The sequence below is a fragment of the Xenopus laevis genome, chromosome 6L (genome assembly GCF_017654675.1).
Source record: "Xenopus laevis strain J_2021 chromosome 6L, Xenopus_laevis_v10.1, whole genome shotgun sequence".
NCBI classification, from domain to species: domain Eukaryota; kingdom Metazoa; phylum Chordata; class Amphibia; order Anura; family Pipidae; genus Xenopus; species Xenopus laevis.
Genome location: NC_054381.1, coordinates 124,471,805 through 124,498,482, shown reverse-complemented (window position 1 = coordinate 124,498,482; position 26,678 = coordinate 124,471,805). Strand labels below are relative to the sequence as shown.

The window sequence follows — 26,678 nt, the reverse complement described above, 5'->3', positions numbered from 1 at the left end:
TTTTTCCAGCAGGAATTTGTCCAAGTTTGGTCGCCAAGAACTCTTCCCTGTCTAAATTTGTCCCATTGATTTCAGTGGCTACACCAGGGCTGAGATGATGTAAAATAATGGCTTCCATTTTCAGCATTAGTTACATAATATACACACCTTTATAAATATGGTAAATATAAATATATTTCCAGTCATGATGGTACATAGCAATCATTTGTACAGAATATGGAAATTTTAAACCAGCTTGTTCAACTTTTTGTGGCATAAACTAGTTTATACAGATTTATAAATATATTTGTTTCTATCATAGCCAACCAATAAACAAGTTCAGTTTAATTTCTCTGCCTATGGATCATTTCAATCTTTAATGTTCTATGGTTGTTATAATGCAAGACTTCAGCAGCTGGAAGAGATTTTGGGAACTGTGCGTCCACAATGAAAAGACCACAGGTTTTTTTAAACAAGTTTCCGAATTGCTGTCTACTTTTTGTTCTTGATCGAACAAGCATCCGGGGTGCAAGCTAATATGCCATTTACATTCATTATTCATATGATGCAGTGAACTTTCAGCCTTAAATTGTTGCCCAAGGAATCGGAATGTAGAAGGCAGATAAGAGGAGTGTTGACATTTTCATGAAGTATCAACGTTATTTTGTCATGGTTACAGTGACTTTTGCTTAGTCCCCACCCACCCGCAGGTTTCTGAGTATGCTATTCATATTTCACAAGATGTTGCTCATTTTGTGACCAAATAGAGTTAAAATGAAAAGGCTCCTGCATACGGCCTCAAGCATTAAACCCTAGATATTCCCTAGTGTAAATTTCATAAAAATAGGAAATGCGCCAGTTTCATGTTACATATTTTTAATTTTGAGAAAATGTCAAGGAATTTGTTAGCATGTGCAAAGTAAATATCACAACATTGATTTGTAAAGCTTTGGAAAATGTTTTGCATATGTTCACATGAACTCATAAAGCACTAACGCTTGAAATAGATATTCGGTATGATATTCAGTATAGTGCACATAAAGGCAGCTCTGTAAAATAAAGCAGCAATTAGGACTTTGTTGAAAGTTTACCATAAATATATATATATATGGACCTACCTACAAAAATAGTTTTGCATGTCCGTATATAGAAAGTATTAAAGGGGTGGTTCGCCTTTAAGTTAACTTTTAGTATGCTATAAAATGGCCAATTCTAGCGCAACTTTTAAATTGGTCTTCATTATTTATTTTTTATAGTTTTTAAATTATTTGTCTTCTTCTTAAAACTCTTTCGAGCTTTCAAATGGGGGTCACTGACCCCATCTAAAAAACAAATGCTCTGTAATTGGCTACAAATGTATTGTTATTGCTACTTTTTATTACTCCTCTTTTTATTCAGGCCTCTCCTATTTATATTCCAGTCACTTATTCAAATCAATGCATGGTTCATATTGTAATTTGGACCCTAGCAACCAGAATCCTAAAACTGCAAACTGCTGCTGAATAAAAGCTAAATAACTCAAAAACCACAAATAATAAAAAATTAAAAGCAGTTGCATATTGCCTCAGAATATCCCTCTCTACATCATACTTGGGGGCACAAAAAAATACTTTGAATTTCGAAGTATTTTTTTGGCTACTTCGACCATCAAATTTGGCTACTTCGACCTTCGACTACGACTTGGATTCGAACTAAAAATCGTTCAACTATTCGACCATTCATTAGTCAAAGTACTGTCTCTTTCCTAGCAATTTCTGATCGAAGGAAAATCGTTCGATCGATGGATTTAAATCCTTCAAAACGTTCGATCCGAAGGATTTAATCGCTCCATCGAATGATTATTCCTTCGATCGAACGAATAGCACTAAATCCTTCGACTTCGATTTTCGAAGTCCAAGGATTTTACTTCGACGGACGAATATCGAGGGTTAATTAACCCTCATTATTCGACCCTAAGTAACTGTGCCCCTTAAAGTTAATGTAAAGGTGAACAACCCCTTTAAATGCTTTGTATGGCTATTCTAGGTATAACAAGGGTCATTTGTTGTCTCAGATTCAGAGTTTCAGTGAGTGATCATGTGACACAAATTACATCACTAAGCACCGATTATAACTTATGACTTCACTAAGTACTGTTTATAAGGATATAATTGTACATTATAAAGTGAATAAAGTGCCCCCAATTGTAAAATATAAGGATAATAAGTTACTGAGGAGTTCCATGACCATATAAAAGCACAAGGTCGAAGCTTGAATGTTTTTATACAGGTTATGGAACTTCTAGGTGATTTCTAATATCCTTATATTTTGCAACAGGGGGTACTTTATTTATTTATTATAATACACAAGTTTCAGTGAGTCATGTGCCAGGAATGAAATCAGTAGGCTCCGATTATAACTGATAATATCACTAAGCACCGTTTATAACAATATCATTTACAGGATATTCTTGGCTCTCGTGTATTATACATGCATTATTATAAATGTATTATTAATTAATTCATTGATAATAAATATAAAATGAGAAGATATATTTAAATGATGTTAATTGGCCCATACATGAATTTGACAATACAGGTACATTGCTTAAACAGTAATAATTACTTTTAGAATCTATCTTTTGATAACTGATGTAACATTTTGCAACAGTGTCAAAAAAATCTTTATAGCTCAATATGGAGTTGACCTCAATGGGCAAAAAAACCTCACAAGATATGCAAAATAATGCAGAAATTTTCCATTACACTTGCATAAATTGTCAGCAACTGCAAGATAAATTCAGCCCATCGCTCTGTAGTAAATGTGTGTATTTTGAATAAATATTTTTTTATTCCAGGAAAAAGTATACAACGTATTTGTTTTATGTATCTATTGATATACAATTTCTGTTGCATTTATTTAAACAGTAAATAAATATGGAGGGCTCTGTATGTGTCATGTTTATCTAGTTTTATGAGTTATTTTCTGTCTGAATGCAATTGTAAGAAGAATATTTTAAAATGTATTTTAGATTGAAGAATAGAGTTTTTGAGAAAAAAAATAGAGAATATGTGAAATTTAAACTAGTGTTTCCTAGGGCTCTGCTGAGACGTTCTTGTTTGCTGTTTTATTTTTATAATCACCTGTCATTGCTAAATGAAACGTAAGTCAAGCAAACCTACTAAAATCAAAATAACTGCTACATCCAGAAATGCTTGAGACTTACAAATCCTTGTCAAAGGAAATGCATTAGTGTTATCTTAATTATGGTAGTCCTACAGATGTCAACAAAAGAAATCATCTTCTAATCAGAAATAATTCAGTGTTTAATTATATAGGCATCCAGCTAAAGTAAGGCAGTCACAACCAAATGCCATCTTTATCAAGCCATTCAGCACTAGGCATTTCTTAATCTTTGTTCGTGTTGAAAAGGGGAAAAGGAGCTCTGCTGATGGTTTGTGGCAGGTGTGGCAAGTAATAGTTAAGCAGATGGGCCCATTAAAATAAGTTATATCAACACTGTCAGTATCAGAGCACTACCTAGGGCAAGTCATTTTCTATAAAGATGTCACTGCTTCTAGCATCAGCTCTTAATTTTTCGGTGGTGTATATGGAAAAACACAAAGGCCCGTCTAGTTTTCCCAGGCTTTATATTACAATAGGCACTAAGCATGTTGAAGGGTGCAGAGTTTCTATTTCATGTTTGGAACTTCTCTGGCAAATCCGTGATTTGTTTCTGTGAACAAAGGTGAGAAAGAAACTTGACAGATATCCACTGGGGATGCAACTGAGACAACTAAGCTGATTTTTTTGTTAATAAAGGTTGAGTCTGGATGACACTGCCGAGTAATTGTAAGAGAAAGTTTGTACATTTTTTTCCTCTAATGTAATTCTATTTTTAAATGAGACAAAAATACTTTTTAAAGGGGAGTATTTATACACTTGAATGCCCTGTATTGTTCTGAATAATGAAAATGTTTTTTTTTACTTTATAAATATCAGTGGTGTTTATATTAAAGGGGACATTTACTGTATATATCTATATCAAATAGAAGGAGATTAAGAGGAAGTTATTAGCTATCAAAGTGGAAATCAAGTTCCAGTTTTGTTCTCAGTTTGCCCAGATTCTCCCTGTTTTGATCAATTTTAGCCACGTTTTGCCACCCTTTCTTTTTGTTAAAGTCTTCTGAGTGCCTGTTACTGATATATTTATTTTTGTTGCTGCATCTCCTAGTTTTGGTTTTTGTATTTCCTGCCATATTCCAGTAGAAAGAGATGAGCTCTGTACTTAATACATACCAGAAGTAGTCAGTGAGATAAATGGTGATTTCCAGTGGAAATGACAACTGGAGGTTCATGGCTCTGCATATTTCTTTTGCTAACATCATGATTTGTATATGCTAGTTTACAAGACCACAAGTTCACATGTCCATAAGTATTATAAGCTTGTACATATTTCACCTGTTCTAGCCAGTATAGACACTATTAAAGTGCTATATAGGGTCCAGTTTAAAGCAATACGAACATGTTCCTATAAAAATCATAGGAACGTGTCAGTATCAAGTATGTGCTGCACCCGCAATAGTTCCCCTCAAAGCCACCCCAATGATTTTTATGGGAACATGTTGGTATTGCTTTAAGGTAAATGTAATTTCATATACACTTTAGTTTTACTTCTGCATTTCAGGAAACCACATTTGAAACTGAGTTGCATCCATGACCTATACAGGCTGTAAGGTTGGAAGATACCTTTGCACCTATAAATCTACTGGTCTTGTTTTTAGGGGTGATCCACACTATTACAGGTATAGGGTCTGTTATCCAGAATCCCATTTTCTAGAAAGCCCTGGGAAGGTCATCTCCAATAGACTACATTTTAATCAAAAAAATCGTAAAACATCTTCCTTTTTCACTGTAATAACAAAACATTTACCCTGTACTTGATCCAAACAAAATATAATTAATCCTTATTGGTGGGAAAACAATCCATTTGGGTTCATTTAATGTTTAAATTATTTTTAGCAGAGTATGAAGCTCTAAATAATGGAAAGACCCCTTATCCCAAAAATCCCAGGTCTCAAGCGTTTTGGATAACAGGTCCCTTACCTGTATTAAGAAACCTGTTATTTAGCACTCTCCAAACACTGTCTATACAATTCCTCAAGATGTTTAAAGTTATATTAATATGCTTTTTATCCAGGAACATAATAGAATGTGTTTTTTTCACAACAATACCTGTTGATGCAACTATGTTAAATTTGCATGCTATGTTTTGTAATAAATTATTATCAGACAACTGCTTGTTTTATGGATGGATGGTGCAGCACACTAAATAAATGTAATCTGCCATCACCATAATCTACTGTGACACTCCTATTTATTTTGATTTACAAATCAGTATTAAGCAATACATTGTTTTAATACGATAAGACATTAGAATACATCATTATGCATTTTGTAACTAATCTACTATTTGCCTTCTCCCATGAGAAACTTCACAATTTATTTAGTACTTCATTAGGCCCGGCAGCGTTATCTAAACATGGTGCACACACTGATCCATTTTGTATTGTAACAGATTGTGGATGAAAGGGAACCATTCATTTATTACTTGCTTGCCATAATTACTAGTGCACTAATTACCCCAAATCACTGGCATGCTAGTTCCGTGAGTACTGAAGTATAACTACATCAACACAACCTATGAAATTTCTTACTTTTTTGTTTAACCTTCGCTAATGCTTAGATCATTAATGTTTTGACAATGGATGTTAAAAAGCATTCATGACTACTGAATGTTTGCCGCTATTTTATTTGCAGTTTGATGGAGAGAACATGTATATGAGCATGACAGAGCCAAACCAGGACTATGTGCCAGGAAGCCAGGTGGGTTAATTAATCTTCTATGCCTTGTTTCAAATTGTAATTAAACAAATTCAAAGAACTGCATTGCAAATGAGTGCCACTATCCATAACTGCCGCAATCAAGAATTATCATAATTTATCAACAAAGCATTTAAGCCTTTTTGCCACTTAATAAGAAAAGGCTGATAAAAAATCTATGGCTGGCATTGACTGAAAAAATACTACCTTTTTTCCTCTTCTCCAAGCAAGCAGCTGTTTTGCCAGCATGAGTCGCACTTCACAGTTGTTTTTACCTTTAGGGATAAACTCTTTACAGGTGCTGCTTATTTGGATTTGTGGCTGCAGACAAGTTAATTATTTTAACCTGCACGTGTTGCAAAATATTTTAATTAGAAATGAGAAACAAGTTGCAGTTTTGGTGGCCGTTATTTGATTTATGGCTTTATATAAAAATCATATTACACAAAAGCAAAGCAGTGGGATACGACCTATATAATATACATATATATATATATATAATGGCAACCAAAGGGTGTCTTACTGAGATCTGCAATGTTAAGCACTGAAAGAGCAGCTCACTGGGCCTAGGTACTGAACAGTTAAGGCATTGCTACTAATTATAAGAGGGCACCTGTGACAAATATTTTCATCATCTGCAGTATAATTGTTTAATATATATTCTTGAATCAATAATGTTATTGTGTGCTTCTTGGCTGGGTATAAGAAAACTTAGGAAACTCTCTTTGCTGATGCTATACCTCTGTAATTCCATTACTATTCCATTCTATTTTTAAATTCTTGAATTCTTGAACCTATGTTTGAATGGCTGTAACAGCAATAATTTAATATTTCTATAACTATGTTATTAGGATAGGGGAGTTGGACTTGTTGGACTAAAAGTGGATTCAGCCAATGGTAAGAAAACATTGTGGTAATCCATGTAATTATTATACAAAATATGTACAGGTATGCAAACCTGTTATCCATAATACTCGAGGCCTGGAGCTTTCCGTATATGGCATCTTTCTGTAATTTGGATCTCCATATTTTACTACTACTATATTTATTATTACAGAGAAATCAAATTTTAAAAAATTTGGAGTTCTGCTACAAAGAAAACATTAACATTTTTGGAGTTGTTGGGCTTTAAGTTCAAGAATCTACAGTATTCATATCAGTTCATAGATGCAGCAGTAATGGGTTTATTGATGTGGAACACAGTCAGTGGTGTATTTATAGGGGTACCTGCAGGTCTACAGAAGGCAGATACCTGCAGCAATTCTACAACAAAGGAAGGCAGTGTGCAAGGTGCTAAAAAAAGCAAAAATGTCCCTTATTATATTCCTCTACACAGTATTTGCTCAGTGTCTAAAGTTGAGGATACAATGAAACCTCAATTTTATATTCCATGTTGTACTTTTCCCTCATTCTACATCTTTTTTTATTTGTTCCCATCTATGTATTATGCCTTATACATTTCCTTACAGTTTCCCTTTTTTTTTTTTTGATCCCATAAAAACAAAAAGTGTGATTTCTACTGCATTGTGAAAATAGCCACTGCTGAGGGGCAAATATACCATTGATGGTTTGATCTATATAGATCCAGAGTTTTGCGGCAGAAACCCTCCCTTTGTCAAACATGTTACAAAAATGTTTAAATTAAGACATGAGACCACATTTTCATCTCTCTCTCTCTCTCTCTCTCTCTCTCTCTCTCTCTCTCTCTCTCTCTCTCTCTCTTTCTCTCTCTCTCTTTCTCTCTCTCTATATATGTGTGTGGGTGTATGCATTTCTAATGTGATACTTAACATAGCTATAAAATGTATTGCCCCTTTCTAAAGAACGTCTAAGAGACATGGATCTACAACAAAGCCAGCTGTTACTGCATTCATCTTCATTTAATTACAAACACTTATTAGTTCTAGATATCTTTGAAGATTTCTCAAGTTGAGTGTAAACAAAAGGAGAAAAAAATGATTATTAAGTTGGTTTTTTTGTGAAATTGTTACCAGTAAATTTGTTTTTTTTTTTAGAGATAGAAATCCCAAATACCATTCTGCCAGTTTTAATATAACCATTAGATTAAAGTGCCCTAGTATCATTTTCTTTTTTGCCTTAAGGGATCTGAAGTGCACGGGCTAATTGAATTTGCTTTAAACAGTGAAAACACAAACCCAGGGAATGATTGTTATTATAAAGCAGCTGCTGTTTCCCAGAGAATCATTATACATAATCTTAAATAAAGGATGCAAAATACATACATCGTACATTTTCTCTGTTACTTTTGAGAATTGTTTCTGCAGATATAGTTAATCATTATAATTGCATTTCAGTTTAACTTTCAAAACGGCTGCATAACCTTGTTATCTTCTTTATAGCTATCTAAATAAACACATTTGCAAATATGTTTTGTTTCAGTGTGACTCGAAATAAACACCTTGTCCTCTAGGATATGAATTTGTTTAGTGTGTGATCAAAACATTTGGTTTTGCATTGCCCCTACAGGTGCGATTGTCTCAATAATAACCTCAGCAAGTAAAATACCTTAAAATATGGGCATTATTGGCCAATTCATATAAGTGCAGATATTCTAAGGCAGTGATCCCCAACCAGTGGCTTGTGAGCATAGCCGGGCCAAGCCGACCAGGTACCCTAGGTAAACCAGTCGGCTAACCCCGCCCCCTATGTGTATGCGTACATGCTCACATGCACCTTAACATAGGGAAGGGCATCAAAGGGGAACCGTAAGGGCAAGGGAGGTAGGGACTGAGGGGAGGGAGAGGGACAGAGGGGCAAGCAACAGAGGGGGTAGTAAGAGAGCTAGATAGACTAGGGGTAGGTAGAACAATCTTGAACATGCACCTGCCCAGCACCCCCACAGCGTTGTGCCCTAGGCAGCTGCCTCTTCTGCCTACCCCTAGTTCCGGCCCTGCTTGTGAGCAACATGTTGCTCACTAACTCCTTTGATGTTGCTCTCAGTGGCTTTAAAGAAGAAATTTATTTTTGAATCCCTGGTTTGGAAGCAAGTTTTGACTGCATAAAAACCAGGTGTACTGCCAAAAAGAGTCATCCGTCAGTCCACATAGGGGCTAACAAATGGCCAATCACAGCACTTATTATGCACCACCCAAGAACATTTTTCATTCTTTCATTGCTCCCCAACACTTTTAAAATCTGAATGTTGCTCACGGGTAAATACATAAGGAAACATAGACAGTACAGTGGCTTCCACTGGCTGAGGTTGTGTCTCTGAAATTATTATATTGATTAAAACTAAGATGGTATGCTTGGTGTTCTTCTAATCGTGACTCTACACTTTATTTACCAGCTTCTGTTCATACTCACCTCCCCCAAGCCACTTGGGTGAATAAAGAGAATATGGGATAAAAATATGGAAATGAAACACAGAATTGCAAAAACATGTAAATGTATCATTAATGTGCATAGAAACAGAAAGGCTTAGAAAAAGTTGTTACTATAGATACACAGGTTTAGGCAGACAGATAGGCAATCATCAAAGAGGTGGAAGAATTATACAATACTTCAGTAATAGGAAATATGGAATGAGGGTAGGTGAATATAAGCATCAAATTATGAAATGAAACAAAATGCAATATGATGAAATGAGTAAGAAAATAATGTTAGAATTGTAAGTTTCATGGCAGTGGGTATCTATGAGTTATTATATTTCCATATTTCCAAGGGCCTATGGCATGTGGTGTAATTCTTGGTAATTTTTCCACTCTATTTTCCTATAGAAAAATTTCTCCTATTTGTTTGCTCAGCCCTTGTGGCAGGATCAAATTGCTACGTTGATGCAATGAAGTTGAAATTTTGTAAGAAAGAGCTGTGTTGTAGGTACAAAATATAGAGTTATTTTTAATAATTAAAGTAATTTTTACACTTACGTTTTTTCCTCAATAAATAAGACCCCAATTAACAATGGGTACATTTGCATCTGGGTAGTACCCAAGTACCCAATTATTGATTCATTTTTTTTCAGCCACCTGCAATTAAATAAATTTGGCAAACATCTGATTTGAGTTGACTTTTTTGGTCAAAACTCACATTTTTGGGTTTAATAAGAAAAAAAAATATTTTCGAGATTGTTTATACCCGACCCTGGAAATAGCTTGAATACGAAAAATACACCATCTAAAACCATGTAGGAGTCAATGGCAGATGTCTATTGAACCATTTGAAGATGTTAATAGCCTTCATGATGTTCAATTGTTTTTCAGAGGGTTATTTTTTTGGTTGTCTGGTAACTTCTGGTATTACTTTATAAGTTCTTTGGCCCAGTATGTAGTGACAATGAGTAGACTGTTCATTCTGTTCTGGATAGATATGAAGATATACATTTGTTTACTTTACTTACTGGTGCATAATGTATAGAATTTATTGCTTTTAATATGAAGAGAGTGGTTACAACCAATTAACGGAAAATGGACTCATATAATGTTTTAGTGTTATTGTACCACCAGTTTGGTACAGTGCTATGGTGCACTATTTTTGGTTTATTCATTCATGTATTTAGTTATGGCTACAGTATGTGTGTGTTTGTATACACAACGTATATATAAGTGTATCACATTGCTCCCACTTTTTTATGTACAGTAAACGCTGACATTTGCAATACATTTTAATAAAGAATGACATATTTGAAGTGGGACCTGTTCTGCAGACTATATTTTAAACAATTTCTTTAATAGATACCCGCTGTTTCGCTTTTCTGCTGTCCTCTCCAAGTCTGAAAAGGTTAGATGAATATCTTGTTCTGGGATTCAGTTAGAAAATTGCTAAGTAGCAACATATGGTTCACTACTGTTTCTGTGAAGTTGCTGCAAGCAAATAACAAAATACTACTCTTGAAATTATTTTTACAGAAATCCTTGGCATCATGCCACAATACACAGCATAGAGTGAAAATTAATGATGTTTCTTGTGACTATCCCAAAGGTCTGTTTGGCACCAGACTTTGCTACCATTGGTTTGTGTGAGTGCTTATTAAATTCCTTCTTCATAGCTGTTGAACTATCTTGTAACATACTAGGCTGGTGAACTAATCTTTGGTTTCTGTACAGAACATTTGTTGCCTATGTTGGAAAACGTAAAGGATTTAATATATTCATCATTATAAATTCAGCTCTCTCTGTAGGACAGCAGGTTTCCTTAAAAGGGCTCTGTGTGAAATTGCACACTGCTATTTATGTAGGAGCTAAGTAAGGGGGAGGCCCAGAGCAAAACATAGGTAGCAAACTGGTCCCGGTGTGGAACAACATGGAAAGTCTTGGTGTAAGTGTGATATATTTTACCCAACATAAGAGTTATTGCACCTGTATTACTAAGCTAAGTAGCTAAGACTTATCTGTGACTGCATTTATACTGCTCTAAACTATTGGATAAAATATTTATCTAATGTATGCATATATGTATTGATTAACGTGTCCTTTCAGACATCAATATTACATACATATTAAATATAGTTTTTCAGATACATGAATAATTTAACATTGTTTTTTTTTACATCGTTTTTATCTTTGTTGTACTTTGTTTTCCTGCACCATGGGTAAATTGGCCAAATTTAAAAAAAAGTGTAGCTAATTTAAAGAGTATAAAGAAAGAGAATCTTTCTCTTTCCATTTAAATAGCAGTCCTCCTAACACCTGTTTCTAGGAGTTGCATGATGGTAATTCTATCACAGTAACCCCACAGAATCACACCTCTGTGAGTTTAAGATGTCATCTCTCTGAAGATTTACAATATTCCATTGTGATTGGATAAGTGGAAGTGGACTTCCCACACCAGTCAATTGAACTGAAGAAGCTGCTCGAATGACTAGTGAAATGTCTTCAATGATTACTTAGCAAGTCCAGTTGTTTTACAATTACTTATCCTAGATATACAGTACATGTAATTTATTAAAAGATACAAATATAAAACGTTAAAAAGTATTTGGAACAGTTGCTAGCTAAAAAAAAACCCTGAAAAGCAAAAATAAAAGTCCAACAGGATCAGCGCAGCTCACATTGACTTCTATAGGACCTTGACGGCTTTTACTTGCCAAAGTTTTGTATTCGAGTTTTTGTGTTTTTTACACTTTATTAATCAAAATTTTTTAGAGTTTTAGAGAATTTTTTAAAATGGAACACAAACTTTTAGAGAAAAAATTGATTTGGGAAAAATAGAAATTCCTAAGTTCCCATAGGCCTCAGGTACGTGTGCATCTTCAATAAAAACTGAATCCATATTACTGACTTTAATAGCAAACAGCTTCTTAGAGTGCAGCCATCTTCCAAGGCATTGCAAAGACCAAAGTGGTTTGATAAAATATTTTGTTTGCTACTCCAGCCTCCAGCCTCTCAAAATAGTTTTTTTTTAATTATGTGCAGGGCAGGATGCAAAGAGGAATAAAATAAGCATTTTGTCATAATCTAGACAAATTGCCGCAAAGCACAGAGCCTTGTGTGCCCTCCAATGAATAAAATGCTTACTGTGTTTGGCAGCACAGTTGCATGAGGGGCTGAGGAAGGCATGTAGGCATTTTGCCCCCTTCATGCTCGTGCTCTTGCATTTCTGTCCAGGTTCTAATAAATGATGACCCCTAATGTCTGCGCAGTAAGTGTGTAAGAGTGTTGGTGTTTGACACAGGTACAGTGCCAGGAGGGAGGTAATGGCTTAGAATTGAAAAAGTTTGTAAACGGATATTGGTATTTGTTTGAAGGTATTTTTCCTCTTTCAGGCCTTGATACCTCCCATAACTCTTCTATAAACGTGCAATTCATTATGGGGGAGAGGGTGTTATGGATGTTTTTTGTTCTGAGAAGTTAGGAAGGCCTATTTATCACAATTTGGATTTGTTTAATTTTTTTTGCCAACTTCAAATAAAGTCACAATTTAAAAAAGCAAATATATATGGAAAATTCTGAATAAAAAAAAAAACTTGAATGAATGAATTTGTTGAAAAAAACTTGAATATCTTGAATATACGCATCATTTTTATTGAAAACTAAGACAGCTCCCATTGGCTTTTATAAGACCTTGCAGGCTTTTAGATGCCAAAGTTTTACATTCAAGTTTTTTTGTGTTTTTTTTTTTTTGCTTAATAAATTCCAGAGTCAGAAACATTATTCATATTCATGATTTTAAACGCAAAAAATATTCAAATCACAGGTAAATAAAATATGGCCGCTGATAAATAACCCTTGAGCCATCATCTGGCCAGCCAGTGAACTAAAGATTAGTAAACAAGCTCATTTCTATTGGTTTGCTCATCCATGCTGCTATTTATATCTGTCAACATGTTGGAAACAGCAGATCTCAGAATGCTTTATCCTCCCCTGTGGGCTTTGCTATAAAACAGGTTTGGTAACTCTGTTAAATAAAATGACTGGATTGTCAGGACAAGCAGAAAACTATAAAACAGAGAATAAAAAATGCATAAAACTTTGGGAAAAAAAGGTAAAAAGAAGTGATATTTTAAGTGGATATTCCATTAAAAGATTATATATAGTTAAAGAGATACTACTGTCATAGCAGTGAAGAGTAGAGGTGAAGATCAGCATGTTTGCTTAGACCATTGGCCTCCATAATACAGAAGCTGTTTCTGTTATTTCTATCATTGCTATTGGCAGCGTTTTTTCAGCTGTGTTAGAGATCTTCATTGACATTGAAATCTAAAAAGTTCACATACATTTACGCATGCACTGAAACACACATACACATGCATACACACATATGCATATGGATATATTCACAAACATAAACATACATACATATATTCCAGTGTTCCATTTATTTAAAAATATGGTAGCAAACTAAAATATGAACATATTTACCACTGCTCATAATTCTAGACTGTCCTTTTAAAACTGTGAAATTAAATGATTTTAAATTATAATTTAAAGGAGAAGGAAAGTCATTTAACACTTGGGGGTGCCAAATGTTAGGCACCCCCAAGTGAATGTATTTACTTACCTGAAACCCCTCGGCCGGTGCTCCTATCAGCAGAAAACTGCACAGGCCCAGGGTTATTCCAGCGAGCATCACAAAGTAATCCTCTTCCGGATTCCTCTTTCTTTAAATTTCCCGGGGAAGACGCATGCACAGGCTTTTTAGTTAAAGTTCCGCTTTTCACTCAAACATGCGCAGCTGCAAGAAGCAAGAAGAAGCCGTAAGAGGATCACTCCCTGGTGCTCACTGGTATAACGCCAGGCCGGTGCAGATTTCTACTGATAGGGTTGGGGTTTCAGGTACGTAAATACACTCACTTGGAGGTGCCTAACATTTGGCACCCCCAAGTGTTAATCGGCTTTACTTCTCCTTTAAGTTTTCAGATCATATGTTGATTTCTCATGAATAATAATGTGTGCTTTTGAAATAAACAATATGCTAATATCAACCATTTCTATGCCATGTCCTGTTAGGACTCCTATAATTACAAATTTTAAGGCAGGCAAATGGGTATGTAATACAGGTATAGGACCCCTTTATCCAGAAAGCTCCGAATTATGGGAACGTCAACTCCAATAGAGTCCATTTTAAGCAAATAATTATTTTAAAATGATTTCATTTTTCTTTGTAATAATTAAACTGAACCTTGTACTTGATCCAAACTGAGCTGCATGATGAGCAAATCTGTCCTGTTTCAGTTCCCGAAATGTCAAAACGGCAAGAATTTGCCAAGCGCTTTAAAGTCAATGGGCTTTTTTTTTGTGGTGACCACACAACTTTTTTTTCCATCGCACCTTTTTTATACATAATACAGTAGAGTCTGAAAGTTTTGTTTATAGTCTCAGACCTAAACCCACATTGGTTTAATGTAGTCTATTAAGGCCCCCATACACAGGCCGATAAAAGCCCGAGTGTGGGGCCATCCGACGGGCGTCCCAGATCGATAACTGGCTGAAATTAGGCCAGATGTCGATCGGGCAGGGTAAAAAATCCCATTGGATCGTGGCCGCATCTGTTCTTTGATGCAGTCCCGTGATCTGGCCACCTGTATTGCCTCCATTCTGATCCAATTGTTGGGCCCTAGTGCCCAACGATCGGATCAGCCCAATATCGCCCACCTGAATGTGGACATATCGGATAGAGATCCATGGTGGTGGTGGTGCTCCCATTGCATTGTAAAATTTCTTGTAGTCATATGGCCCCAGTGACAATTACTCAGACTACATCTCAGCATTGTTATACAATGAACACCAGTAAATGGCATGTTATGATAGATGCAGTGTTTGTGTAAGATATTTACCATGGTATATAAGTGGATTTAACTGCTTAAAGAATTGTAAAAGGCAGTTAGACACCCCAAAGTGAAATTAGTCGCTAGGTTTTTGCCTCAAGCAGGCCCTACTGCACTTTGTAATGTACTGTAGGTCAGGGTTTCCTAATCTCTGTTGGATGGAACATACATACATAATTTATTTTGGGTGGGAAAACTTCTCTGCATTAAAAGAAGTGGTGATAGACCACTCCACACAGCATGATACCCATGAAGCAGGGTTGTCTATTTTTTTTAATTTACTTTATAAATGACTGCAGACATCTTAATCAAGTAACGATACCACTGAACATAAAGGGGGGTTATTTACTAAAATCCAAATGTATCTCATATTTTACTAAAAAAAATAAAAACACGGCCAAACTTCCATACGTGATTTTAGCTTATTTATTAATAAAAAAAACTTAATGTAATTAGTTGCCGATAAACTCAATAAAATTGAGCGAGAGTTTGAATTGCTCAAATTTTTCAGGCTTTTTCCCCAATAGCCTGAAAAAGTTGGATTTTCGGGCTAAACCCAGAGCAGAGCATGAAAACTTCAAATTGAGGTGCCTCTCCCATTGACTTATACAGGACTTTGACAGGTCTGAGATGGCGGAATTAGCTTCTGATGAAGTGGCGGGAAGCCACAAAACATGTAGAGTGGGCTGCCCATATGTCTGTGGCATGCTGATTTGGATTTTAACTATGTTCAATAAACTACAATCCTTTTAACGAATGGATACTGGCTTCCTTGGTGCTCCATGGCTTCAAGATGTTTTCAGAGATGGCGGAATTTCAGATTCGGCTTTTTGCAGCATCAGGGTATAGTGAATCTCTAATTTTTTCAAGATTTTAACATTAAATTTTTCAATAATAACCCCCAAAATGAGACAAAAGTTCTGTTGACACATCATTTTTCATTTTTTGTATGTTGTCAATTAGACTTCTCTTGAATCTAAAATAAAATTTTACATAATAGTAAAACACAGTGCATACCCTTCTGCCAAAGTCACTTTTATTTCATATGAAACGCACAGAGCCAACCTTTAGTAGAGGAGAAAGGCAGATGTGAGTCTCAGAAAAGACATTTGATGATACAGTGACGATAGTAGTATTACACAGGATTTTAACTACTGAAGGTGCCCAAGGTTAATCATACATATCCATAGATATGTATGATTATTGATCGATGGAGGAATAGTGGAATTTCCTGGACCAATGCCATTTTGCAGCGATAAGTTCTATGAGTGCATGTTATGTTATTATGTGAAGATGACATTTTACCTAGTTATTACCTAATTCAGTACTCGTAAATATTTAAACATTAACTTTTTTTGTAAACCAGTCTTGTTAAATATTCTCTCTGCATGGCCCATGCCAATATAATATAAAGTCAAATTTATCTTTTATGTACAGTGAATTTACTTGCTCATGCTATAAAGTGAATCTCTAAACAGGGCTATGGGGCAAATTCACTTACCATCGAAAATTCTCCGGCGATGGCTTTGCTCACATCGCAGCACTTCGCCAGGCTTAGATTTGCCAGGACAACGCTAGTTCACTATAATCCAAAATTGCATCCAGGGCACTGAATGCTTGTGAAGTAGTACTAGCAAGCGAAGGGAAGTTAAATTTCAATGGACGTATATGTTGCAGCAAATACATTACACTACAAAAGCCCAGGGAACCTTAATAAAATAAAATAGAGTTGTTATATTGCCCTACACATGAGCCCAGTGTATAGTTTATGTGCCATGTGTTAGGAAATGTAGGGGGGAAGCCGGGTACCCCAGAAAAAATTTACAATCTTTTGCAGCCTATCACCCTGAAAAATTATAAGTCACCAGCGTTTTTTAGGACTTAGAATAATGTTCAACTATTTTTTGAGGAAGTCCTATCTACTCTATTGCACTTCGCATGGTCTGAGGTGGCGAAGGCAAGTCTGGCGCAAGAGGTAACGTTCAGTAAAATCGGCATCTTAGGGAATTTGCGTAGTTATGTCCCTTCGCCAGAGCGCAACTTCAACAGGCTTAAGGTAGCGAATTACCACTAGAGTCTATCTCCTTCGCTAGCGAAGTTATGCCTGCGCCCATTAGTTAATCAGCGAAGTAATGAAATGACGTCACGCTGGCGAATTTCGCTAATGTTAGTCACTTCGCCCTTTAGTAAATCTGCCCCATATTTCTAACAGACACCTCCCCTTGATAAACTGGCTAAGCATTTATTGACTATATTAATTTAACAGCGTCCTCGAAGCCTAAATTAGTTACCAGTTTTCTGTGCAAGTTTGTAATGATTAGTCTATACAGTCCCAGAGGTATTCATTATAGAATTGCTCTTGTTGTATTGTATTAAAGTTGGCTTTTTTAATGGTTAATAAAAGACTGCCTGGAAAAACAGGCCAATCTAATTAAGTAACAACTCTACCATCTTATCTGACATCTTCATTACTCAAAGTTAAAGATATGCTTCAGTTGAACTTACTATTTACACATTAATATATATTGTTTATTTAGAGTGGAAGTTCACCTTTAAACTGTCTTTTAGTATGATGGACCTAGTCTATGCAAGATTTTAGTTGTTTCATTTTGTATGTTTTTTTAATTATCAATAGTCACATTCTAACTATACAATACTATCAGTTTGACTGTGAGAGTTAATTGTTATTTTTAATTTAATATTTAATGTTTCCTTTAAGGCCCTGAAAGAGTTGCGCCTGTGAGCATATGGAGGTGTCATGGTGCAATGTGGGCAAAAAAGTTTTGCATTTGCACTTTGTGACCCTGATGTAAAGCCCTACAGTGTTAAATATCCCTTGCTTGTCATGTGATTCTTTCTTTATTGATAGAGTAGTTCAGGGAAGGATATATCTCTCTTCTGCTTAATCACAGGAAATGCCCATACACATGATTTCCCATTGTTAAGTCAGATCACCACTTTTAAAGATACTGATCTTTTTCTTGGGGCACAGCAACTCTATTGATGAAGGCAATGAGGTGAATATGCTCTTGCCACAATTAGAAATATACATCCAATATACTGAAACTACATGTGTTATGCGTTGTATTGAAGCTATCAGTGAAATTGATTAATGAAGTTAAATTAAGAAGGGAAAGATGTCCTAAAAATTAAATTAATGGGCATGGAAAGAGCAAAGATATAAAATCTTCTTTAATTAATCCATAGAGATGCACTGTATTCAACCCTTTTTTTCGGTTTGGCTGAATACGTAATCTTCCATAAAAGATTCAGCTGAAACCAAACCTTAACCTTCAAATTTCAGCAAAACAAGAAAAATCACCTTCAGGTTTAACCCCTTCTATGCAGGTACTCTGAAACTGCAAGCACTCTGTAACTTTCTTGCCAGGGATTTACATCATGGTCACAGGGAAAGGGTTCCCGTAATTTGGAACTATCCAGATATAACAGGTTTTTGGATACTATATCCCATACCTGAAGTCAAATTGTGTTACTTTGTCACATAGAAAAAAAAATGTTCAATGTGTTCAATATGTGTTTACATAATTATCAATATTGTAAGACTATAAATGAATCGCAATGATTTATGTAATTGAATCTCTGTGTTTTGCCACCTTCCTCTAAAAATATTAGAAAGAATACAGTATAAATTGCATTTATAGGTCTTTCTTTCCTTATGGGAAAATGTGGCCATCCGTAAATGAGAGAAGCTGATGAAAAATGATAAAAAAAAGAAAGTTTTGCCCTAGCAGATAATATGGTTTTGATAACTGTTACTTGATAAATTAGCCTGCTGAGTGCTTTTAAATGAACATGATCTATTAGTGTTGTTGAACACGTGAAGTAAGACAAAAAGTTGTTTTCAGCATCATTGACTTAAACATATCAATGGCACTGTTGGACAATTCTTGCTGAGTGTTGAGATGATTTATGGAATGGACTCCAGGTTTCCTCAACAATACATTATGTTTTGAAACTATCGGCACTAAGTCATGCTGAGACAAAAGAGACTGTGAAATATGTGATTATAAATGTACTCTATTCAGAAATTAAAGATAAGGTTTGTGTTATTTAAACTTCTCAAAGTGTCCTCTGTGAAGCATTTTATCATAATATTTGAATGGCTTTGAAAGTAAAATATAAGTTTAATGAGCTTTGTACAGTATGAATATCCATTTAATTAAATTACAGATAAAACAATTGCAATGCCATAGAAACGTACTGGTCAAAAATAGAAAAAAAAAAACCTTTGGTCTGTTTCAATCAATGTTTTTAAAATCTGTTTAAATGGTTTTACAACCTTTGTCATAATATTGGATGATTTTAAATTTCTTCTAGCATATTAAAATGAGATTGCTGTCATTTATAAGGGATATTCTTTTTTTAGGCATCAAGGGGCACATTTACTAAGAATATCGAGGGTTAATTAACCCTCGATATTCGACCCTCGAAGTAAAATCCTTCGACTTCGAATATCGAAGTCGAAGGATTTACCGCAAATACTAAATCGAAATAGTTCGATCGAGCGAACAATTCGAAGGATTTTAATCCATGGATTGAAGGATTTTCCTTCGATCAAAAAAATCTTAGAAAATTTATGGGGAAGGTCCCCATAGGCTAACATTGTAGCTCAGTAGGTTTAAAGTGCCAACTATAGAATGGTCGAATAGTCGAACGATTTTTAGTTTGAATCGTTCAAATCGAAGTTTGTAGTAGCCTATTCAATGGTCGAAATACCCCCAAAAAACCTTTGAAATTCAAAGTAAATGTGCCCCCAAGTGTTATCTCCAGCAAAAAATGTCTCTTTGGTGCTGTTCCATTGCAGCCAAAAAAAACACTTTTTGCAAAATGTGGTGAGGGTACTGAAATTTATTGGGGCTCATTTACATACACAAGGGCAGTGGGCAACTTGTGCTTTTCCCTGCATAAAAAAACTTTCAGATTGAAAATCTTTTGTGCTTTGGAAAACCTAATAAAAATGTTGAATACAAAATAAAAAAAACTTTCATTAAAGGAACTTGCTTCAAATGCACTTTTTGCACTTCCCTATATTTACACTCAGCGTCGCCCAGTCCTTTCTGCCTTCCATTCCAAATCAATCATTGTTGTGCCTATTGATGCAGGAAAGGCCACAGCTCACAGTTGCTTCAAAAGAATAGGGTACACATGTCACTTGCACACTGAACACGAGGAATGATGCCAGATGGATGTTGAAAATATTCAGTGGAACTGCGCCTGATTTGAAATAAACCTCATGCACATTAGCGCTTATTTTGCCAATTGCACCAGGCACAATGATGCTGGAATTCTGTATTAAGAAATATAGGATTAATTCCAACTAAATGCGGTGCTCTCTAAAGATGAAGGTCATTATCAGATAGGGGGCAGATGTCCTGTCTGGGGTGTGATCCAATTGGGAGTCCAGACAGATGCATAGCTGCTATTGGGTCAAATTTGCAGACCCCCAAAAGGGCAGGGTTGGTCATGGAATAGCCATCATTAAGTCATATGGGTGTAACAGGGTATGATTAGAGTGGATAAGGTTGTGGTAGGACATATACTGTATCTATTTAGATAACCATTTGGGATCCCATTCTACTTAGTTGTCAGAGCCAACCCCCTGCATTTAAAAAGTCAGAGCTTCTACTTCAAGGAAAAGCTCAAAGTAAATCCAAGATTCACATCTCATCTATGGGCTTCAATCTGAAAATGGTAGAATGCATACTTGGCTTAACCAATCAATACCCTTTGAAGATCTCTTAGGCAAGTAGAATCCTTATTATCTGTATTTTACACAGCAAAAATCCATAGAAAATATTTTTATTACATTTATCCTCTTAACATCAAATTAAAACCATAATATATAAAAGGAAGGCGGTCATAAAAGTAAAGATATACTGTAAATGAAACTGATTTGGAATACGAAAGACATAGGCTGTGCAAGTCACTCGCCGTTTTTGTGTTTTCTATTCTTTAGCTTTTAGTGGCAGCATTGTATTCAGCAGATTTTCCATATGTTTGGTCTATAGGCATATATCTATAGAGGGTAAACAGAATTTCAAATTAAATCATTGATTTCATATGTTAGTCACTTTTTTTCAAATGTTGATTTTTTTTTTAAATTACATTTGCTTTCCCGAGACCCTCTGAAAGGGATATTCTTCATCAATGAGACTCCTGAAGAAACTTAGTGGAGCCATAGGAATTTATATTAAAGTTTACATTTGCTGTAAATTCTGTGAATGCCATTCCGTTCTAAACACAACATAATCTATAATATAAAGGGTTGATATTTTGCTTTAATGAATAGTGCCTTATAATGTATAAAATAGCTACATGGAAGATTGTATGTTTGTGAATATAATAATTTATTTGTTTTTTTTTTCACATTACAGTCATATCCTGGCCCTAGTCTAGAAAATGAAGACTTTAACATCCCACCAATAACACCACCTTCACTGCCAGACCATACACTCGTGCCATTGTCAGAAACAGAAAGTGGTTTCCACTCCCTGTGTCACCCAGTGAACCAAAATGGTCTTCTTCCATTCCATCCTCAGAACATGGATTTACCAGCAATTACTGTGTCCAATATGCTGGGTCAAGATGGCTCTCTGCTAGCAAACTCCTTGTCAGTGGTAAGGCATTGACTTTTTAAATCTATTTTAGAGAATTACAGGTATGTTATGTAAACCAAGTCTCCAACATTAATACAATATTTTAACAACTGAGCAAAGTATAGGTGCTCATGCACAAACTAATCTCAAATGTTAAAATGCAATGTGTTGATAGAATCTTAGCATTTATAGCTTGTTATTTACTGCACATTTTTAATTAATAGAACACTATTTCATAATCATGTATATGTGAATTCCCTAATATACATTGATTTATGTTATCTATTAAAACAAATACTTTGCATAATATGTAGATAAATTGCCAGGAAAACTACTAGTAATCAGTAAATAAGAAGAATACATATTTAATTGTTGTGTTCCTTTCTTCCCTGATAAAAGCCTTTTCACAAGCAGCACACATATGTTTTGTTCAGGGTCTATGAAATGAAAGCAATTTTTTTCCTTAGATCCATTGGGAGCCCAGCAAATCAGCAAATGGAAATATATTAAAGCAGCTTGCATTTCTAATACACTGTGTTGCCATTATGAAAAGGACCAGTAGCATATTGAATAATGCAGCTTTCAAAGCTCAGCAGAAAATCTGATTACATCTGATTACAAAAAAAATTTGATTACGGGTTTTCTGAGGAATGGTTTTTTCTCTCCAAAATATTGTGGCATTTTGCTCCTGTACATGCATAAAACATAACGGGGGACCCACCTGGAACCTCTTTTAGGACAGGAAAAGAATAGATGATGTCAAATGTAATTACTTCAATATCAAATAACACAAGCATTAGTCTGAAATGAAATGGGTGTCACATTGTGTAAAAAGAAATGCATTTAAACAATGTGACAGGGGAATAAAGGCAATGAATAATTAGATATTCTTTTGCACAATTTATCATGGTATTATCAGGCACATCTTTGTTTTTCTTTGAGATTGTTTTGTTCTGTTGAGTATATGTACACATAAATGTGTGCTATGACATCCAAAACATAGACTATACCATTACTGAACCAATCTAGTGATTAGCACTTACTTTGGCAAAAATGAAAGCCACAATACTGTAGAACATTGTATTATAATAAGTTCTTATTTTGGTAAACCGACTCCTCAGTGTATGTAATTGCTATAAATAACCATTCAAATGGTATAATGGAATTATACCAGTGGGGAGCCTAATATTGTTGTATAATAAAGCTTACTATTGCTAAAAAAAAAAAGCCAGTATTGTATTCTAAATGAGTTTTCCATTTTGCAAAGATTGCATATTTCTAAACACATAGAAAGAGAGCTAAGGTTACTTTGTACACCAACAACAGATGGCACAGAAAATCTTAAATAGAATGAGGGATGTTATTCCCATTAAGCATTAAAAATGTAAACATAACATACACAGTTGTATGACACGGACAAACTTTAGCAATAATCAAGAAGATCTGAAGACATTTAAATTTTTTTAAACAGCCACGACAGACATTTAACAATTATTGTTGCTTTACTGTTGATATAAAAACACAGAGGACAGAAAAATTTGATCTTTTAATAAATCTACCTGAAAGCAACACCCCTGTAATATTGCAAAGATATTTGCATATTAGTTGAAGATCCTATCAATTGTATTTTATATAAAAGTTGATTGACAGTAGTTTAATTATACAAATAAACAAAAGAATAGCACACTCCAATAGACCTGGTTTACCAGTTCATTCCTCAGTTAAGAGTCCATACCAGTTCCAATCAAGTAATGTAAATGGACAGTGGTAAGGTCTGAATACTGGACTAAATGCATAACATTCAAAATAGTTAAAATGCTTTTCCTTACACAGTAAAAAAGTTTTTCTTTGTACTGCACATTGTTGTTCTGAGATCTAGAGTACTTCATAGCCATCTAGGCTGCCATCTTTAGTACCAAAAATATCCTGTGACAGATGAAAAATAAGCAGTTTCCAGGACAAATTTCAATGTAAGAGGCCAAGAAACAACATTCATGTATTACTTCTCCTTTCACCATATCATTAATAATACAATCTCTCTATGTAGGATTAATAATTAGCATTATAAAATACTGTATATGCATATGGTTAAAAAATTATGTCCTCTTTTTCTAAAGAGTATCAGTTTGGTGAACATGTATTTTTAGTATTACTTTTTTAGCAAATAAAGGTTTTATCCCTGTGTTTCCTATACAGCAATTGGATTTCTCTCTGGAGTTACATTTTAAGGGGGGTTATTTACTAAACTCCGAATGCAAATTTCACGAAAAATGTGTGATTTTTTTAAAAATAAAATCTGACTTTTTTCCTCTGCATCTTAGACCTGTCGAGGTTGCATATAAGTCAATGGGAGAAGTTCCAATGATTTTTTGATATGCGCTGGGTTTCGGGCAATACCTCGCAGTTTTCGGGGAAAAATTAAGAAAAAAATCGTGAAAAGCGAATGAATAAGTCAGAAAAATTAGTGAAAATCCATTTTTTTCCCGCAAAGCAATTTTCTGGGAAAATGTAAAAATAAATAAGCTTAAAAAAACCCGAGCAGATTTGATCGGAGTTTGTAGCAGAAAATATTGAGATAAATTTCGGACTTTGATAAATAACCCCCTAAGTCTGTTAAAACATCATTTAAACATTTTTGTAGTCTTTGACTGTGCAGTACTGTACCATGTGAATATTGACAGCCTTTCTTTATAGTGTACGATTTATGTCCACAGTTTCTTTCCAGTATTGTCATTATTGTAGAAGGTATTGTCTATCACACTTCTACTTTAAAGTTCTTGAAATTGACTACAATTCTTGAAATTGACTGCAATTCTACAATTCAGTCAATTATAATTGATATAGTGAATAAAGTACCCACTATTGTAAGATATAAGAATATTATATTATAAGTTACAGAAACATTTAATTGCCACACAAATGCACAAGGCTGAAGGTGAGTGCTTTTATTAAGGTCAAGGAACTCCAAGGTGGTGTTAATATCCTATATTTTCATAACAGGGGTTACCCTATTATAAGTGTGACATAAATGACATCACTAAGCCTTTTATATCATTGACATGATATGTATTGCTCTTATGTATTATTTAGTAAATAAAATATCCCCTATTGTACAATATAAGGATATTATAAGTCACAGAGGAGTTCCATGACCATATAAAAGCACAAGTCCAAAGGCTTTAAAACAGGTCATAGAACTCCAAGGTTATTTATCAAAGTCCGAATTTATCTCAATATTTTCTGCTAACAATTCTGATCAAATCCGCTCGGGTTTTTTTACGCTTATTTATTATTACATTTTCAGATTTTCACGATTTTTTCATCCGATTTTCACGAATTTCCAGATTTTTCTGGAATTTTCACCCAAAAGCTCCGAAATTTTTGGGGTATTGCATGACTTATATTGACTTATAATATCCTTATTTATCCTTACTTTTAGCCTATGGGGGACAATCAATTTGGAGTCATTTCTTTGAAAAAAAAATTATTTTACTTTTTTTTGGTAAAAAAACTCAAATCGAATTTGGTTCAAATTCAATTTGAGTTTGCGGGTCGATCCTATTCACCCGAATTTAAAAAATTTGAATTTCCGAATTTCGAATTTATGGGCTTTTTTTTATAAACTACCATAAATTCTAAATTCAGCCCTCGATAAATATGCTCCAAAGTGTCAGTGAGGAGTTTGAACCAATGGTCCAGATGCCCTCCTGCTATGGCCCTCCAAAGTACAGATTAGGAGAGTTACCTTTACCATTTGCACTATTTGTTAAGTAACAAAAATCTATAGATTTTGTTTTGTTAATTAAAACAACAGGTGAACATATTCTCAATTGTATTTCAAATTGTACACTATACTCTTACATTATCAATATAATTATTATCCTTTAAAATTTAAATTTAGATTTCTTTGGTTGTTACGTGTTATTTATCTGCATAAAAAGTTTCTATAAATTAGGAAAGATATGACACAACAAACTAAAAAAAAAAAGGAAAGTTTAAATATCCATATGACAACATGACTTAAAAGCAACATCTTGCTACCATTAATTTTTAGTAGACGGGTTGTACTGCCTCTGCACTTGAAGCTGACAGCATGATACACAGTAATTATAGTTGACAGACAGGATAAACATTTGTTAATTCATACTTTGCAGATCTAGGCAGTGCAACTGTAAATGAATAAGCATAAGATGATTATTGTAATAAACCAGACATTCCCTATTGCATAATGCAAAAAGAATTTTCAGTATTAACCATACAAGTCAAACAAAAAAAGGAATAAAAGTAGCATACAATAGATACAGTAAGGGTGTTAAACATACAAAGTATGACCAAATAATGTATGTTTAAGGAGTACCCAGCCCTTGTTTTTAATTTCTGACTTCCAATTTTCAAACATTTTAAGATAGAGCTGTCAACTTTGCTGCTGTGCTGAGGGATTGTGGGTGTGCCCCGATGACATCACCACTCATGCGTGCAATGCATAATCACTGAATACTCAATGAGCAACAGTTAATGACCATTAGACATTTAACAGTAATTTAAAATGATACATTTTATTTTTTAATATTCCAGTGAGTAAAAATTGATGATACCCACATGTAATTTGGGTTGGGGTTTAGCAACTCATATAGGTATTTGTTGCTGAAGAAAGCATTTGAACACATTCTGACAAATCAGCATATTTATCAGAGTTGAAATTTTTTTTTAGAATAAAGCACAAAGAGTCGCATTACACTGATTATGCAGCACTACCTGATGAAACGCGAATGTACAGTAAAAAAGTTGCATGGTCAGAAAAATGTTGCACTTGCGTTTACTGAATTTTCTCGGAAGTGGTCGCTAAACAGTTTCCAGGTTCGCAAAAGCTATATATAAATATGCACAAAGGCATAAATTTTCATGTTGCCAATAGTTTTTCTTTTATTACATTCTCCTAACAGTTTTTTTTGGGGGGGAACACAGTTTACAATAAACAATAAATTATTTATATT

At 34.6% G+C, this 26,678-nt stretch overlaps 1 protein-coding gene across 4 annotated transcripts in view; it reads left to right on the top strand.

Annotated features, from left to right (window-relative positions):
* The window catches only part of tox.L (thymocyte selection associated high mobility group box L homeolog), a 153,079-nt gene that overhangs the window by 77,508 nt on the left and 48,893 nt on the right, over positions 1 to 26,678 (top strand). For 3 of the 4 annotated variants that reach the window (XM_041566435.1, XM_018268020.2, XM_041566437.1), the window contains 2 exons: positions 5,779 to 5,844; positions 21,463 to 21,705. In XM_041566435.1, coding sequence (XP_041422369.1) covers positions 5,779 to 5,844; positions 21,463 to 21,705 — 309 coding nt within the window. The remainder of the gene's footprint in view (positions 1 to 5,778; positions 5,845 to 21,462; positions 21,706 to 26,678) is intronic. The other variant, XM_041566436.1, reaches the window with a different exon arrangement.